General features: G+C 38.4%; 1 protein-coding gene across 2 annotated transcripts in view; it reads left to right on the top strand.

Moving 5' to 3' along the window:
- Nucleotides 1–16,975, top strand: part of LOC138049511 (homeobox protein OTX1 B-like) — a 62,011-nt gene that overhangs the window by 29,770 nt on the left and 15,266 nt on the right. Inside the window, exons 1-3 of one of the 2 annotated variants that reach the window (XM_068895807.1) lie at nt 7,913–9,146; nt 11,625–11,683; nt 14,799–14,929. In XM_068895807.1, coding sequence (XP_068751908.1) covers nt 9,069–9,146; nt 11,625–11,683; nt 14,799–14,929 — 268 coding nt within the window. In that variant the 5' untranslated portion in view covers nt 7,913–9,068. Of the gene's footprint in view, nt 1–7,912; nt 9,147–11,624; nt 11,684–14,798; nt 14,930–16,975 lie in introns of those variants that run through there. The other variant, XM_068895806.1, reaches the window with a different exon arrangement.

Consider the following 16,975-nt stretch of genomic DNA (forward strand, 5'->3'; position numbering starts at 1 on the left):
TCGAAAATCTTAAGTTCTCGTTACAACAATGTTTTTCTTTACGAAGTTACATGGAAGGAGTGGTCATATAAATTGCAATCAATTCTTGGTTTTTTTACAATAATAGTTGGTCACGCCTTAAGGTGTTGCCCTCTTTTGTCTTTTGGCAATCCATAATCAAGGGATCCCATCCCAGTTAAATTGAAGACACGGAATGGAGTGAGTGTTGTCCAAAAGAAGTTTTAAAAGAAATGAAATAGCCAGCATACCGAGTGCTCTTAACCCAGAAGAATAGTACCAAAACGAATGCGCCCAAATTGTTCTATGCTTTTCTTTATCCGCGATCACCTACAGATTGATTTTACCCCGAAATGATAATCCTACGGAAGAATTTAAACAGCTTTCCTCGACAATGCAATTGCTCTCACACTCGTGTTGACTCGTTATTAAGAGGTTCAGTTTAGAACCTTAAAACGGATCGTGGACACGATTTTCAAGTCTTTTAAGTGTATGGCTCTATTTCCTTCCAGTGCCAGATTTCGCAATGTGAAAGGAAGCTGGCAAACAGGCAAATTCAGTTGTAAGTCCCCTTCGTCTGGAGGAATCTTTGGGTTCCGAGGTCATCAGGGAAATCCCTTGACGAAATTTAGCAAGCTAACGTTGGTACAGTACACGTTTTACCTTTTTATTGTTAGAACTGAAAACTTGATGAAGTGGGCGAGAGAGAAATAATCGAAAACGCCACGTTATGCTCGAATCAGATCCCCGCTTCGCTTCACACTAAATAACCCATTTTGTGTCGTCCACATGATAAGGAAACGTACTTCGTCCTTCGGGCATAAAGCTTCTTTCGAGTTTACAAATGATCCCAAGTTGAAATAGTCGCTTATAAACCAGCTAATCGGATCCGGTTCTTGCCTTTTACCATTGGAAATGACAAAGTAAGCCCTTCTTTTCTTCCCATAGCGCTCTTCAGGCAATGACATATTTCAAACCGAAATCTTGTTTATAAGTAGCGTTTTGAAAACTCAGCAGGGTACTGTGGATAAGGCAGGATTGTGGCTCTTCTTTTTGAGAAATCGATTGTATGGACGCACTAAAAGAATATAGCATTAAAAGGTCGAGAAGTTCGCTTCTCTGTTACTATAAGCGACACGTGGACTCGAATCAGCTTTAGTATTAAAGGTGTTTAACTAGTGCTGCGATTTCATTTACACGTTACGCTGAAGACGTTTGCATGAGTGTCAAGGCTCCACGTAGCGAGAATGGGTCCTTCGACATTTTTTCCAAGATGATACGGATTAAATAGTGCATGTTCCTTAAACGAAGAAAACGCGATGTAAACGTGGTAGAAAAATGGGAATTCATTCAGATGTACTCCGTTGTGCCAAAAACGGATCTGTTAAGTGACGACACGTGCCACGGATGCGAACTGAATCGGGTTTGATGCTTAATCTCTACCTGTTTGTCATTCTACTTGGTTCGCTGTTCGGCAGACACTGGATTTAAAAAAAAAAAACACTTTTTTTGTGTCTAGCTTTCACTGAAGAAACGCCATCAGACTTAACTAATTTGCAAAAGGCTTAACTTTTACGTGACCGGTAGATTTTTTTTTCTTTTTAGCACCTGACACTTACTTAAAGTTTTCTTTCTGCCGTCAGGTTTCTTTGCTCGGATACTACACATTTTCAAAACCCTTATAGTGTTTCATTCTTTAACAAGATGTCTTATATTGTGAAGAAGTAATCCGCAAAGCCATCTTTACCGCTTTCAATGCGCGTCTTCTTTTGACATTCTCAAAAGACAACCTCAGTCTCTATGATCAGTGGTGAACAATTTTATGCCAGTATTCAATTGCTTTTCAATACGACACGTGTTTCTTATTCTCAAGAGGAAGTGAATCACATGGTTTCGATTATAGAGTAGGTTATAACCTTCGTGCAGTGTTAGTACCGTCTTGAGTTTCTGTTCTTCCTCCCTTCTCATTTTTTACCAAGTCAACTGCCAGGGTGTAGTTATTATTGCACTTGGAATGAACTTTCCAGTGTGTTTTTTTTTTTCAACTTGACTTTTTAATTGTTAAGGTTTTAAACCAGCCGGCAGACTTGAACCATGTAGACTTAAGTCACTTAGTGGAAACAAAATTGCAGACTGTTGAGGCCTTATTGATCTTTTGGACGTGGAACTCTTGGGGGGTGCCCCTACAGAATCCAACCCATACCGAATAAATGCAACTACAACTGTGACAAGAAACCAATGAAGATGGATAAGAAATACCTTGTCTTCGAGCTCCTCAGGCACTGCTTTGAAGTGAAACGAAAGGAATCCACGTAATTATGCAGAGATTTGACTCCAATTAATTTCTGACCAAACAACTGTGTCAACTGCTCGTTTTTGTAAGCAAATTTATGCAAAAAGATAACCTTAACACTCATTCGTAAATCATGAGAACTTTGCAGTGATGGAACTGGTGCCCCTAGGCTTCGTATAGTATTCAAGCCGGGAAACCGTTCGTTTGTGATGTGGCAGAAATATTAAGGGAAAAAATTGAACCGGTTATGATCGTACGTTGGGAAACCTTGTCAGAAAACAGTACTCAAATAACTTGACATTCTCAAATAATCTTTTGTTTGAGGCAGTTAATCGGGCTTGGGAAAAACAAATGTCTAAAATTTTGTCACAACACTTTTGTTGAGGGTATGTGTTTTTTCACCAAACGAAAAATGAAGCTAGTCTAACTCCCCGTGGCAAAAAAACAGAAAAAATCAAAAAGTTACGTTATATTATCTGATACATGAATAAAGCAGAAATTGTCACGTCAAGGAAAAAGTCGATGCTATGAGAAGGAAAACCTTCCTTTATTTAACTGTAAAATACACTCCTTGATTGTGTAATTTCACTAACTCCCATGATAACCACTCGAAATCCAACTGGCCTTGACGCAGTTAACTTTGCCTGATTAGATTTGAACAAATGTGATTAAAGCTCTCTCAAGATGTTTATTTCTCAAACAATGTAAGGTTAGAGTGTCCTTTGTTTTCAATGTGAAAGTGCTTTGTACACTTGTACAAGAATAAGCTAATGTCATATTTTCTTCTTGTGTGTGTTTCCTTTCCCTTGAAGAGGGCCCCCCAAAAATGCGCTTAGTTAAAAGTTAACTAATTTTGTGGGCCCCTGAAGACAAGTAGCTTGAAGAATAAACCCGGATTTTCAATCATGTCAGTTGGGTTAACTTCGACCACTACAAACGAATGAAGTGACTTCTTTTATACGGTAGATTGCGTTTTAGAAATAAAAACGCGGCGCTCAAAGTTACAGACAAACGGTTCCGCTGAGGCTCATGCATATCACTTTGTACAGAATATTTTTCTTCTACTCCATTGTCGATTATTTTATTTTGTTCTGCATTCTCGTGATTGTCCACTACATATCTTGTCGATTATTTTATTTTGTTCTTCGTTCTCGTGATTGTCCACTACATATCTTGTTTAAAGTGTTATTTTCCATTTTGTAGGTTATCTTTGTCACGTGAATTTCTCTCAACTGAATTTACCTCATCAAGAGCAAATAGAGATGTGACATTGTTCTAGAAAATGTCCAAATTTTGGCCGAAAATATTTGTTGATGTTTGACTGTTACATGAAAAAGTTACGCTTAGCTGAGCAGGAGAAAAAAAATAACGATTGAACTTTTCAAAGCCCACCGACAATTAGCCGAAGAAATGAGTGAACCCGAGAATAACGTCGGAACTTTGAGTTGCCTTTTGAAATGAAAATTAGACCGATTTCTTAGATGTTTTGGGCTATGTGGAAAAGCTTGCCGCCAACTCGATGCAATGAATTTTTCATCAGCCAACCAGCGATTATGTGTGGGCAGTGTGCAGTATACGTTCCTTGATAGAGCCGCCACATAACAAAGTTGAATTTATAGGAAGGGACTCTGAGCTTTGGTTCAGTTTAATTTTTGCTCGATCCAGTAGTTGTAAGAGTCACCATGCAATTTAATAGTTTTAAGTGTCAATTCCATTACCTCATTAGCATTAAAGCAATTGCTACTTTAGATTTAAACCAATTCACACATCATTGACTTTGAATTCACCTGTGGCTGTGAGTGAATCAGTTTGAAGTATTAAAAACTACGATTAGGTTGTTGCTCTAATCTTGGTATTGTGAATGCCACAACGAGAAGTCTTATTCTGCTATGACGATACCAGTACATATGGGTTATTGACCAAGCGTGAGGTCAAGATGGCTGGATATGGACATCGTCTCGGTCCCTAAACACGCAAAAAAAGAACGAGGCCAATATCCAGCCACCTTGATCGAACAAGCTTGGTCAATAAAGGATTTATTATATCGGATAAAACACCAAAAAATGATCTTTGATATTGCGGGACCAAACGAGAAATCCCGAACTATCTTGCCCACTCTGCTAGCCAATCACAGCTCGGGATTTGGTTCATCTTGCCCGCTCACGGAGCTAGTCATATAATAAATATTCCTACTTCATGCTTAATTCTTGTTGAATATTTCTTCAACTTTCACGTGCCTTATTTGTTCTTTGGTGTTGGAATGTTCGCAATTTATTCTACGTGATTCTAGGCTCTCAGTTTTTCGCCTTTTTTTGTATTTAGTATTGATTGTGAAACCATCCTTTTTTGTTTCATAACAACATTTTATGATCTGGGAATGTGTGTGCTCATGCATCCTTGTGTAATTTCATTATCAAACGTTTGTAGCTGCAACATAAAACCAGCCAGCTGTGCCGAGAACACGCATTTACTACTTCAACGAAGAGGCTGAAGTTCTTTAAGCACGGATTGGCGTTATTCACTTAGGAAAGCAAAAACACCTTCCGCAAATGAAACAAAATACTAAAAATTCGTTGCAGTTCACGATAACCCCTTGAACAGCGAGGATTGTTTGTTTTGAACGGGTCGTAAGACGAAATATAAACCCTTAACTTTGAACAATTATTGTTTTGTGAGATCACTTTACGTTTTTTCTATCTTGATGAGGCGTTGCTTTGACCATGCAAACATTTGCGCTCCAGTTGTGTAAACTTAGCGGCCAAGTTAAGCAAGTAGGAATTTCAGCGAAGTGCACCGTTAGCTTGTTTTTTTAAATGAGATCTAATATTTGATCTTTTTAAGACAAATACAACATGAATTGGCTAATAAATGGCAACGTTTTGAAAATAAACAGCCAAGCGGATTTCGTGTATGCTATGCAGTGATTTGAGATTTGCGTGAAAACTGGGATCTAGATACACCTACCTTGTCATTAAAAATATTAACATTTCCTCAGTTTCGATTTTATTTTTTGTCGGGATCAGTCAAGAGGTTTCTAAGAAATTACAGCAGCAATGTTTTGACTGGATATTTAACAAATACATTGCCCACGCACTCAAAATGAATCTTGACTTTACATGAACGATCTATACTGTAACTAAATTTAAACGAATCGAGTCCCCGTTTCTCGTCGAGGAATATCGAAGTTTTATTTCGAGTGAGAATGAACGAACTGAAAATGGGATGAAAATACAACCCAGTTCGTTGTGTCAGCATATTCAAGAAAGTCAATCATGATCATATTTTGATGATAAAATATTTAAGATGCTGTTGACCTGTACTTGTGTTACATACTCTGTGCATCTGAAACGATCAAGGCTCAATAGACATGGTGCAGGCGACTGAAAATCGCCCTCGACGAAATTGAGAAATGGCTTGTGCTTGACAATTTCGTAATTAACTTATTCTTTTTATTTCTCATATGAAAAGATTGTGAAATCAGTGATCGCTGACAACATTAGACGCCGGGATGTTGCTTCAAAAAGCCGCAGATTGTAGCTTATGATGACTACAATAGGGAAATGTCCGGTTTCGCTGGCAAATGTTTAGTTAAAGCATTACTTGAGAAAACGACAGGTTTCATCACTAACTCTTAAGGATCAGAAGTTTCCAGTTTGATCGATCAGTTAAATCAAGGAAGGCAATTTAAATAAGGAGTTAATACTGCTGAAGGAAAGAGGGGAAAAATTCTAATTTCCGAGCAAAACTCATAATCGGTCAAACACTACAGATGGCAAATCATTCAAATACCATCGGCCTTCTTTTAACCGTTCTGATACCTCATTTGCCGCCATAATTTTACTTTTATAGCGGTAATCAAATCGGCAATTATATCTTCTTGGTGTCAATAGAAACAATTTTATTAAAGTTTTAATTTAATTAGTGGCGTGAAAAATAAAGACGATCGGCAAATGACATACCTAAGTACTCAACAACCGTATACACTATTAAGATTGCATAGATATTGTTTCTGTAATAATTGTTAATATCCTTGCTGCTAACTCGGCGGTTCGCTTTGTTGATGACTGGTGTGAGTAAAAGGCAAATTTATGTTATGTCAAATGGCTCTAAAGAGGTTTCCATTCCAGTGTTAGTGGCTTTAAGTGTCAAATACGTAGTTGTAACGCAACAATGAAGGAATAGTTAGAGAACCTAGCAAATACTGTATCGGCGGAAGAAAATATTGCGCGGACCGTTTAAGTGTTTCAATCATTCAGATCATACTGCAGAGTAAAAATACGTCACTGAAAACACCGTATTAACCGGAAAAAAGGATGCGAGAGATATTAGGGTCGTTGAAGATGAGGCGAACGCTTTCTGATGCAAATTATGTAATAACCTAATAAGCAATCTAATTTGTTCTTTTCTTGTAGCTTCACAGACGACCGAAATAATGTCGAGCCGACATTTAGCCGAGAACAAAAGAAGACCAATGAATATTCTCAACTGACCCATATATTCAAAAATGAACTACACCGCGTTGAAATTAACTCAATTAAGCTTCACATCGCTCTGAGCAGCTGCCCAATTCTCTGACTCACACCTCGCACAATTGCATTTGAAGTTTTCCTTTGTTTCGATTAATGACGGCCAACAAAGGCTTCCGTATCAAAGAGGCGTGATCCGAAGAGCAATACTCGCCTAGCTTCTATAGCTCACCTCGTCCAAAAAAAAAATTGCCCCACTGTGCGTGTTTTACATATAAGGTAAAAGTTTGTTTCTACTCCACTCTGGCATGTCAGTCAATTGTCACTTTGTGCACGCAACCGGTCAAGTCATGATAATGGCTTTGCAGACCGCTGTTAAGTGACAACGAGTAGCAACGTAACTTCTCTAACCTGGAATTTAATTTTGCTCGGCCAACCTCCGTCATTGACTTTTATTTTCAGCTTGCAGTATAAGTTCGTGCGAGGTAATTTTCCTGATTGTGTGAGAAATTTCTTGCTGTTGTCCAGCAGCCTAGCTGGCGTCCTTGGGAAGAAAATCATCAACCACTGCTTGAAAAGGTTGGTACAGCACTGTTGTAATTATGTCCTTTCGGTTCTTAAAAAACCAAGATAAAGGAATTGGAAAATAAATAAAAAAAACACTGTGTGTCAGTAGAAACTTTAAGGACAACGAAAGATGGTAAATTTAATCATAGTCATCTGAGGCAATGTTTTCAACGTGATGTTTAGCTTAGATAAAAGCCCTTGTTCGTCGCTTAAACGCTACAGTTGAAATAGTGTATATTGCTTTTCGTAAGGAGCTTTTTAATTACTTCATAAGTGCATGTATACATTGATATTGGGTTAAGCGAAGAAAATATGACAGAAATTGAGCAATGCAACGACAATTTTGAGTAGTCTTCCTCGCGCGAATGAAGTGTGAAGTCGGCGATAGCACAAACTGACCGTCCGTCCGGATAATAGGTTATTTACTAAGACTTAACTGCTATTCAATTAATTGATAGTAAATGTCAGAGCTAAATCCAGTATTTAGGAAGCTTAAATTTTAGCAGGGCTTGTGTTTATACAGCAACATGGAAAAATCATTAGACATTGGTTTACAACTATCTATCATAGCATGCGAACTTCATTCCACTTTCGAGTCTCTTTGCTTGTGGTCGTCAAGCCGCCTACATGATGTCATATTTTGACAAGCTTCGCTGCCTCTTGATTCACAGCCGCACTATCCGAAACAAAATCCAACACTTTAAGCATTGAAATAGTTAATAGGATAGACACCGCGTATAAAACACAACGATTCACGACAAACAGTCGCGGTTAATTCTACCATCATCGCAACAACAAAACTCAGCAAGATGTATTTGTACTCTCTCCAATCAGATCATTTGTAGGGTTGATAATCGGATGAAAGAGTCTACGTTTTGCCATGCACAGTCCATGATATCAACTAATTAGCGGCAGCGAAGGCAGAGAAAACAAGAAAAATTGCCCAAATATTTTTTGACATCTCTCCCGTTGATTTGGCTGGTGGAGAGTTGTATTCTTTTGCGTCTACTTAGTTAGGGGGGAACAGGAAACGGATATTTCACGCTGCTACTCTTCAAACTCATGAACCTTTTGCACAAAGAAATTCAATCACGGAAACAGCTTTGACTGAAAAAAAAAAAACCCTCGTAGTAGCAGATATCAAGATTAACTGGAAGAACCAGTGACTATGAAGAACGGAGAAATGTTGTCTCGGGTCCGGATTCTACGCAGGTTTTGTTTTTGTGACGTGTTGTGCATGGTTCGCTCTTGGGGATGGAGACTCACTGTCATCGTTTATCTGTGGCACTAGCACAGGGCGATTGAGCCAAGGAATGTTTGCCAGTGAAAACACACAAGCGGGAGATCAACCGCTTTTTCCGTTGCCTCTTCGGTCGAATTTTTCCTGTGGTATTCACGTTATGTATGAACTGTTAGATTTGTTATTATCGATAGTGCAGAAGTGGGTCTCGAAGCACACGATTAAACCAAAGATGAACCTCTAAATCCTAAATTCTCTGTTATTATTTACATTGTCATATAGGGTTTAACTTAAACGAACAAACATAGACATTTTTAGTCCGTGCCGATTTAAATAAGCTGACAACTAAATATGAAAAGTACATTGGCTCGCGACCTCTCATGCTATGATAGCTGTGAAGTGGAACCTTTGCAGCTGAAGCGCATGGCAAATGTCCTTTTCTGACGAAATCTCAGCTTTATGTCGATGAAATGGCGCAAATCAATATGGAACGTTTATTGTTTTAATGGAAAGCTTTTTTTTCGTTTGGGAGTGTAAGGCTTCTAGCAAGATGCATCGTCTGTTATTTCGGCTACGAAACACGGTAAGCATGCGTAAATCTGCCTTGTGCATCATAGCTGCACAATGTCAAGGCACAAAAATAGTATAAATATTCAGTTAAGAAGACAAGTTTGAAGCTGACAAGAACTTTCAGATTGAGTTGCATTTTTGCAGTTTTCTACTTTTCATGAATCGGTTTATGGCTCTTATTGGATCATTGTCACCTTGAAGAATCCTTTTGGGTTTTCTGAGATCGAATGACTGAAGGCAAGTTATAAACTCAGGCATGTTATATTCAACTCGCAGTCAATCCGTCTACCAGTTCTTAACTGACTTTACACAGACCTCTCTATTCATTGTTAATGTTGTTAATGGACACTATCTTCGTCTCATGCTAATGTAGATTTTTATGGGAAATCCGGCTGAAGGAAATCCGCAAGATGAAATTTCTCTCTGAGCTAACAGACATACATGTTAGAGAAAGAAGAGATGTACAATATCAAACGTTATATTGATGATCGAAATAGATTTACGTATTTATTGGGATCATGTGACTTGTTAAATGATCGGTTCTTTTCTATTTTGCGAAACGTTTAGCTTGCTGGCCAGTTTTTTGATTCGTGACGTTCTGATTTTACTCCACATTACATATGTTTTTGAAGAGTGAATAAAGCAAATTCAGTGCCCTTTAGTTCGTTTAAAGCTGATTTTCAGTCGAGTGCATTTAAGAATAGACGTGTTGTGGACTCGGATGATTTAAAACACGCAAATCTCAAGAAAGGATAAAGAGTTTCCTGTTCAATCCAACCAAAACGTGGTGGGAAACAAACTAGTCTTTTAAGTTGACTCTTCATTTTAGTACCTACACCTTGGCAAAAGGTGGTAGAGAAACTAAGGAAATGGCGTTCTGATGAGACCTAGCCCGTGTAAAGGAATCGGTGCGCGCATCTTGAACACGCGTAATAAAATTAAGGTAGTTGAGCGCTGGAAGGCGACGAGTCCAATTGTATAGAAGAACTTGGAACCTTTTGAGTATAACTTTGTTCAGTCCTACCTCTCGTTCAAATAGGACAAATGTTAATTAGTTCTATCCATAAAAATAAGATTATCGCCTTTGGAAAATACTGTGACCTATTTGGATTTATCTCTAGGAATCAGTAAAAGGCTTATAAGGAAGAGGAAAGAAATAGAGAGGACGAAAATTAGCACGTCTGCATTGATTTGTGCGAGGTTCTTTGCGAATTGAAGGCAAGAGAATGGTAGCGTCTGTAAACAGTCCTCGTTTCTTGTTGTAATGCAATGTGAGATGAAAGGTTTTAGTAATTTTCGTTTTTTTTCCAACAGTATGAAAATTCAAGTGAAAGCTATTGATTGACCTTTTTTCGGAATCATTTGAATCATAATTTGAGCTCTTTTGAGGGGAAGGGGCATGCCATGCCGGCCACAATTCAGTCACTGAAAGCAGTTCCAGCCTTTCGCCAAATCTGGAAGACACCAGAATATTCTCCATTACGTGAATATTCGTAAATTCCTTTACAGGAAGAACCAAGAGGCTTACATAGTTTCGCAAAACCACATCATAAAACGGATTAATTTGAAGTATGTTTGAGATGATGTTATACGTAAATGTGAAAGAAGAGCAGCCCAAGGTGCAAAACAAATGATCGCCTCCACGCTCTTTACGCTTCACCTTGAATCCCTCTCATTCGTTTTCTTGAACTTGAAATACTAGTAATTACGTCCTTCAGATTCCAAAAATTACGAAAATTAAGGAGACCACCGTGAGACTTCTAACACTGGGCCAGTTGGTTCACTACTGTTGTTGTTTCTAGTAGGTTATGTTGGAAACACGAGATGTTTTCGTGCAGGTGGTCAACCAAACCAGATCCTGTGACCAAAGAAATCCGTGGGTTTTTTTTTTCTGATGTTGCAAAGTAATTACCGTAAGTGCCTCGAGTCTATAATTTCGTGGAGGGTTATGGTTATCGCTGTTGTTCGATTTTTACTGCGAACGGATAGCCGATTGTCTTTTTTGTTCAGTCGTGATTCTTGCTGGAGCACATGTCTGCAATTACACCAAACAAGAAAGCTGCTTTAGTTACAGCTCTGACTGAAAATGTTTGAATTAAAGCTCAGAGTATAAATGACTTTAAAACAAGAAGCATGAGAAATATTTTTTTTTACTTACTCGAACATGTATGTAGCCCTGTTCTTTCGAGAAAGAAAGATTTGTTACAATCACACTATCCTATTTGATTTACCCTTCACAACTTAAAACATCAAGGAATGAGTGAGCACAACAAGCGTTTTATTTCAACCAAGAGGGAAAGAGATACAATTCATGCATGATTTCGCGTAAGTTTCATTTCAGTTCATGCAGTTTAAATTTTGAACATTTGGCATATGAACGCAATGCCATGACATTTCAAAAATCATAAGCCACTTAAGTTTAGGTGCCATGAATTATTTAGCATTTATTCCTTGAGAATCCTTAAATCTAATGTCAGAATTTCCTTTGTAGCTAATGGATATGTACAACACGAAGAACGTTATCGCACGAGTGCAACCATCATTTTTCAGGTAAAAAGCCATGACTTAGTGCGTCACTCGCAAATTGGCAAATAAACACCTCATTGTGTGTCTAACCTTTGGATCAGTAAAAATTGAGTCACTTAACACACATTTTTCTTTTTGGTCTCATTCAGTCGAACCCGCTGTGTATGCAATAAACGGAAGTAGCGTTTCCTCTCACTATCATTTAATACTGTCCTCTTTGGTCGTTTCTTTCAGTACGATTTTTTCGCTTTTAACCATCTGAACTGGGTACAAGACAAATTCAAAGTTTGAAGGCTTTTGTCAGGGGCACCAAACTGTAATCCTTGGTGAAATATGTGTTTGGGAGAGACAAGCTAAGTTTCCAAACAGCTAGACTTCTTTGCCAAAACATCACCCAAAAGATTCACAACCAGGGCCAGTAGTCCCTTAACGTTTTCGGAAGGGATATTTTGGCAACTTTTGGCACTTAAAAAGGTCACCTAGCAGTTTCGGATGAGCAAATGGTTCGCTGGGAAGTTCTTAGAAGGTGACGTTCAGCTAGCAATTTCTGAAATGAAGATTTCATTCCGTAACATTTTCCGGACACTTCAATTTTAAGGTAAGATGTCCGAACGGATCAAGTTCTTCTAGGTGATAAAAAACATCTCATTAGACAGTCTTTACACGTTACAAGGAGCCTAAAAATGTCTCTTGCTCTTTGGGTGCCTGTGTTAATTGTTTGACGTGGGTCATGCACTCATTTCTTTCCCTGCACGTTTGTTTGATTTCCCTTCTTACAAATTGAACTTCATGACTTTTGATGGATCTTTCCAGAGAGTAGCTTGCATTTAAAAGTACCATGAGGTGTAAAATGTTACGTTAACTGTGGAGTATAGAATGATCGTTGTAGTTAAAGAAGCTGATTTCCAGTTGCAAAGAATCCTGAAAGAATGCCTAGCCACGTGTCTCGAATCCAAGGGACTGAAATAGGAAGTATATCGAACAGGCTTTGACATCACACGCTGTTTAGATTTGTTCCGAAAGAATGTCTTCAGTTGTGTCGGAATTTACGGCACCAGCAGCCTAGTTGGCACCACTTCGATATTTTGCTTACATCAGCTGTTATTATAACCTTGGTGTTTGGAAGGCTGATATTAGTTCGAAAGAAATAATGTTTGTCTTTCATTTGCGACCTTTCCATTGCTCCTGGTGAATTAGGTCACAAATGTTCCCCTGTGTCCCTCGCTTCTGCCCGATGGCCGTTCGACATACGTTCTTTGCGGCGCATTGCAGACGCTTTTATTAAGCAGGAAGGAACCACTTTGCCATTTTGTTGTCCTCTTTCTTTTGATGGGTTTTTTGCAAAGGTTCAATATTAGCAACGAAAAATTAAACAGAAAAATTCCTTTGACACTGTAAATTACGTATTAGGAAGTAGTTTGAGTGTTTTGGGTAGAGTCATAATCAAAAGGCTTTGAGTCGTGGTGCCGGAATGTCACTTTCGCTAGGAAACAGAACAGTTTTGGACTAATCTCGAACGAAGCTTGATCTTGAAAGGTTGGAGTAAGTGATTATTGAAATCTGAATACTGTGTACTCTACGAGTGCCTTCCTCAATCAACGTTCCTTTTAGGCGTTAGGTAAGGAAAAAAGCGATTGAAAAGCCGGCACGGTTTGAACCAAGCAAAGGGTGACACACGAGAATCGGGACTCAACGGGGAGATTTAAGAATTTTAAATGATAGAAATGAATAATATAACGTTTTTAAATTCATTCAAGGAAATCAAAACCGGATTTTTCCATCGTGCTGTTCCAGTCTTTTATGCACGTACTTGTTGGGTCTTGTTGAGATCGTTCTTACATTAAAAAGGGTTTAAAAGTCAACAAATTGAAAAGTCAACAAATTGTACCTAAAAAGACATTTTCAAAGTTCGAGATTAGCGATCACGCTAAACACTTTTTAACCTTTAAAAGGATACATTATTTTATCATTTACAACAGTGATGAGAAAATCGTGAAGAATTTTTGTCTCAATGTTTTGCTGTAAGATCGCAAGGTTTATGTCAGAAAAAATGACCAGTAAAATGAAGTATTTCCGGCCAACGCTCACAACGTTTTGTGGGTTTGGCACATCTGCTATGTAAACGCAAAGCCCACAAAAAAACGAAAGTATATAATTCACTGCAAATAATTTTTTTACAGTCAGAAAAAAAAAGTGACCGTGAATAAATTCACTGAATTAAATTCATTGTTTTCCCTTTATTTGATACGATAAAGGCCATTGAAAAGAAATATGGAATATTTTACGCCCAATCAATTATGACAACCACCCTTGACGACATTCGTAATTTTCTTATTACTTCGGTTAATGCCATGGAACCGCCCCCTCAATTAGTTGATTTAAAACATGACTTCTCTTCTAATCATGACAATCCACGCGCTCGTATGTTTACATCATCGTTTTATTGGTATTGCGTTTTGAAATTCTGTAATGACTGAAAACTGCCATTTCGTGTTTATTCTTATGGATGGATAACCGACGAACACTCCAAAATGGAACCGCTTGACACCTTTAGTTCACCATATCTGTAATCAGCAGGATACGTCAGATTTGACACCACTTAAACGGTTTTGACTGCTGCGTTTGTGAAAACCAGATATTTCCTCTTAGTTTGTAAATCAATGTCGCCTTCTTGACGTGATATAGGAAGCACGTCTGTTAGGTTATTGCTCATAAACGTCGTCGCGGATTTACAAAAGATAGAAACACAGCATTTACCACACACATAGTTTGCACAATAAGACTCCAGTGAAAATCAAACGCACAATGAAAACTATTGTTCGTATACACACAATAAAAGTCACATTGAATCGGTGTTTTCATACCTGAACGAGCACTTTCAAGAACCGATGCGAGGTTGAATTTATTTTGATACTATCAGAATCCTGTGTCACATGGGCGTGTTAATAATCTGACTTGCCAAAATTTTGCGGTTCTATATTTAGGGTGAATGGAAACAGAGAACACGTCATTGTAAGAATTCCTTTGTACAGAGGACACTGACAGCTTGTCGCAGTCGGTGGCATAGTGTTATAGACCAGAACATCAATGGAAGTAATTTTATGATCACAGAGCTCTGTCTGTCTTGGTCTCTCCACAGCTACGACAAAATGGCGGGCTATTTTGGTCACGTCGGAGGACATGTACCGCCATATCCAGTTAGCGGTCATGGATTGAATCATCCAGCACCAAATATCGATTTCTTCAGTCAAATGGCTCCACCTTCGTGCGGTAAGTAAACTGTAAGGCATCACTTCGGCGGAGTTACAAACAATTTGTAATACCTTTCAACTTAACCTCGCTCAAGTTGCCGACTGAGAATGAGGTCGTTTAACTTTTCTTGCCAAACCCAGCCGTGTACTGATAATTACTGACCATACTCCGTGTTTCCTTCTTCTGAATAATCTGTACCAAAATATAGGAGAATTATTGCAAAGTTAGTTTATGAACTTCTAAAGTATGAGAGTCACGGGATTTGAGCTAGTTGGATTTAAGCTACAAACGTGATGAAGTAGACCTTTGGAATCTTGAAGCTTTTAATTCCTTATTTAAACGGAGACAAAACAATTAATATACAAATATAATTAGGAAAGCATAATTCTAGATTTTGCGTGCAGAATGTCGAATTTAAGCGGTAATTTTATGTTTCTTCCATGATGAACTGATAACATTCATGTTGAGGCTTGCATCGTGGCACTGGAAAACATCACTTTCTAGAACTTAAAAACCAGGCTATTTGGCAGTTCCAAAACACCGTTTATTTGCTAACGGGAAAAGTGGGTTCTATAAGCACCTTTTTCACACACAGATTTATTTACACAGGTCTTGCTTGTTACATAATTAGGCCTCATTACGCGCTTAATAAATCATCATGTATTTTGCTGTGTTATATGAAAATGTCATTAAACGCAGCAGCTGACGGAGTCGATGCAGTGTGAAAATTATGGAAGTCATTTGTTTCTTGCCTCAAATCATGTCAGTTGAGATTGCTTGGAAAAACTACACGGGTTGATAACCTATATTTTCATGAAACTCTTGTACTGTATCAGGTTTTTTCAACCAATGGCCCAATTTGCAATTGCTTATAGTCGGCGACTGTTTTCGGTTCTGTGGTCACTGAGATCATGATCTGTCTTGGCCAATCTCTTCTTCCCTGTTTTCGAACACAACCTTCCTCACTTTACATCCTTTCAAAGTCAGAACACTTTGTAGATTTTCTGTTAGAGATAACTTTGCTTAGCGCTGGTTCCAACTTTACCAAAGATTAAGACTCAGTGGTTAGCGCACTGAATTTGGCCTAGGACGAAAGAGTTGTATAATTCCCGATGAAATATCTGGGTTGGAAGGTTTAAATTGAGTAGCAATTTTCCAAAAGCAGAAGTGTAGCCGGTTCTAAATCTTTCATTGGGCCCCACCATTGAGAAAAAGGGTGCTTATTTCTTTATTTTTCTCGTCCAAACACATTTGGTTTGGGATATTACTTGTGATGTTCGCAAAAAAGAACACTCATATTACCTTCTTTCAGATTCAACATTTTATGAGCAAAAGTAGACTTAGGGGAGCGATTGTCTTAAGATCGCTTTCAGGAGAGCCTTCAGAGGTTTTTAAGTTGGTTTTATTGTTTGTCCTGATTTACCATGCACGTTGATGTTGAACAACTCAAATCTCATCAAACTTGGGAACACAAACATCCAGAATCTTTCCGGAAGCAACTTCCTATGAAACGATCGACGTAGAAATACGAATAAGCACCGGAGAGAAGAAAAATGCTCAGTAGCAACAGTAACTCTCTTTTGAAGTCACATGTTGTTGTTATGGGTAATTAAAATCTAGGCTTCAAGGAGAAAAGAATCCTCTCTTTGTGGAGCAAGTCAAATAATGATCACCTTTCAGTCTCATTGTTTGTAATGCCAGCTTTCATGCTACAATAGATTGCAAACATTTTGCTATTTCGCAGTTTTAGTCGGATTTATGTGAGAGTTGATGAATAGAACATTGCTTAAGTGCTTTGATATCTTTACAGTACAATGGGTGTTATGTTTATCTGAAGAGTTGCAGCAAGTTGGTTCGCACCAGAGGAATCCGGAAAATTCTGGCACTTCCTCTGGTTTACGTTGATGTAGTACCGAACGGCAGAAGACCTTAGATGAATACAGAGTGTGCTTTAAATACCTTGAGCTGGAAGGTTCTCACAACAGGTCAAAGATTGCCAGTGACTCTTCCATGATGTTTTTGTAAATTATGCCGGGGTGTGAAAGAGGTACCCGTAAGTGTATG

This window comes from Montipora capricornis, chromosome 5 (genome assembly GCF_036669925.1).
Source record: "Montipora capricornis isolate CH-2021 chromosome 5, ASM3666992v2, whole genome shotgun sequence".
NCBI classification, from domain to species: domain Eukaryota; kingdom Metazoa; phylum Cnidaria; class Anthozoa; order Scleractinia; family Acroporidae; genus Montipora; species Montipora capricornis.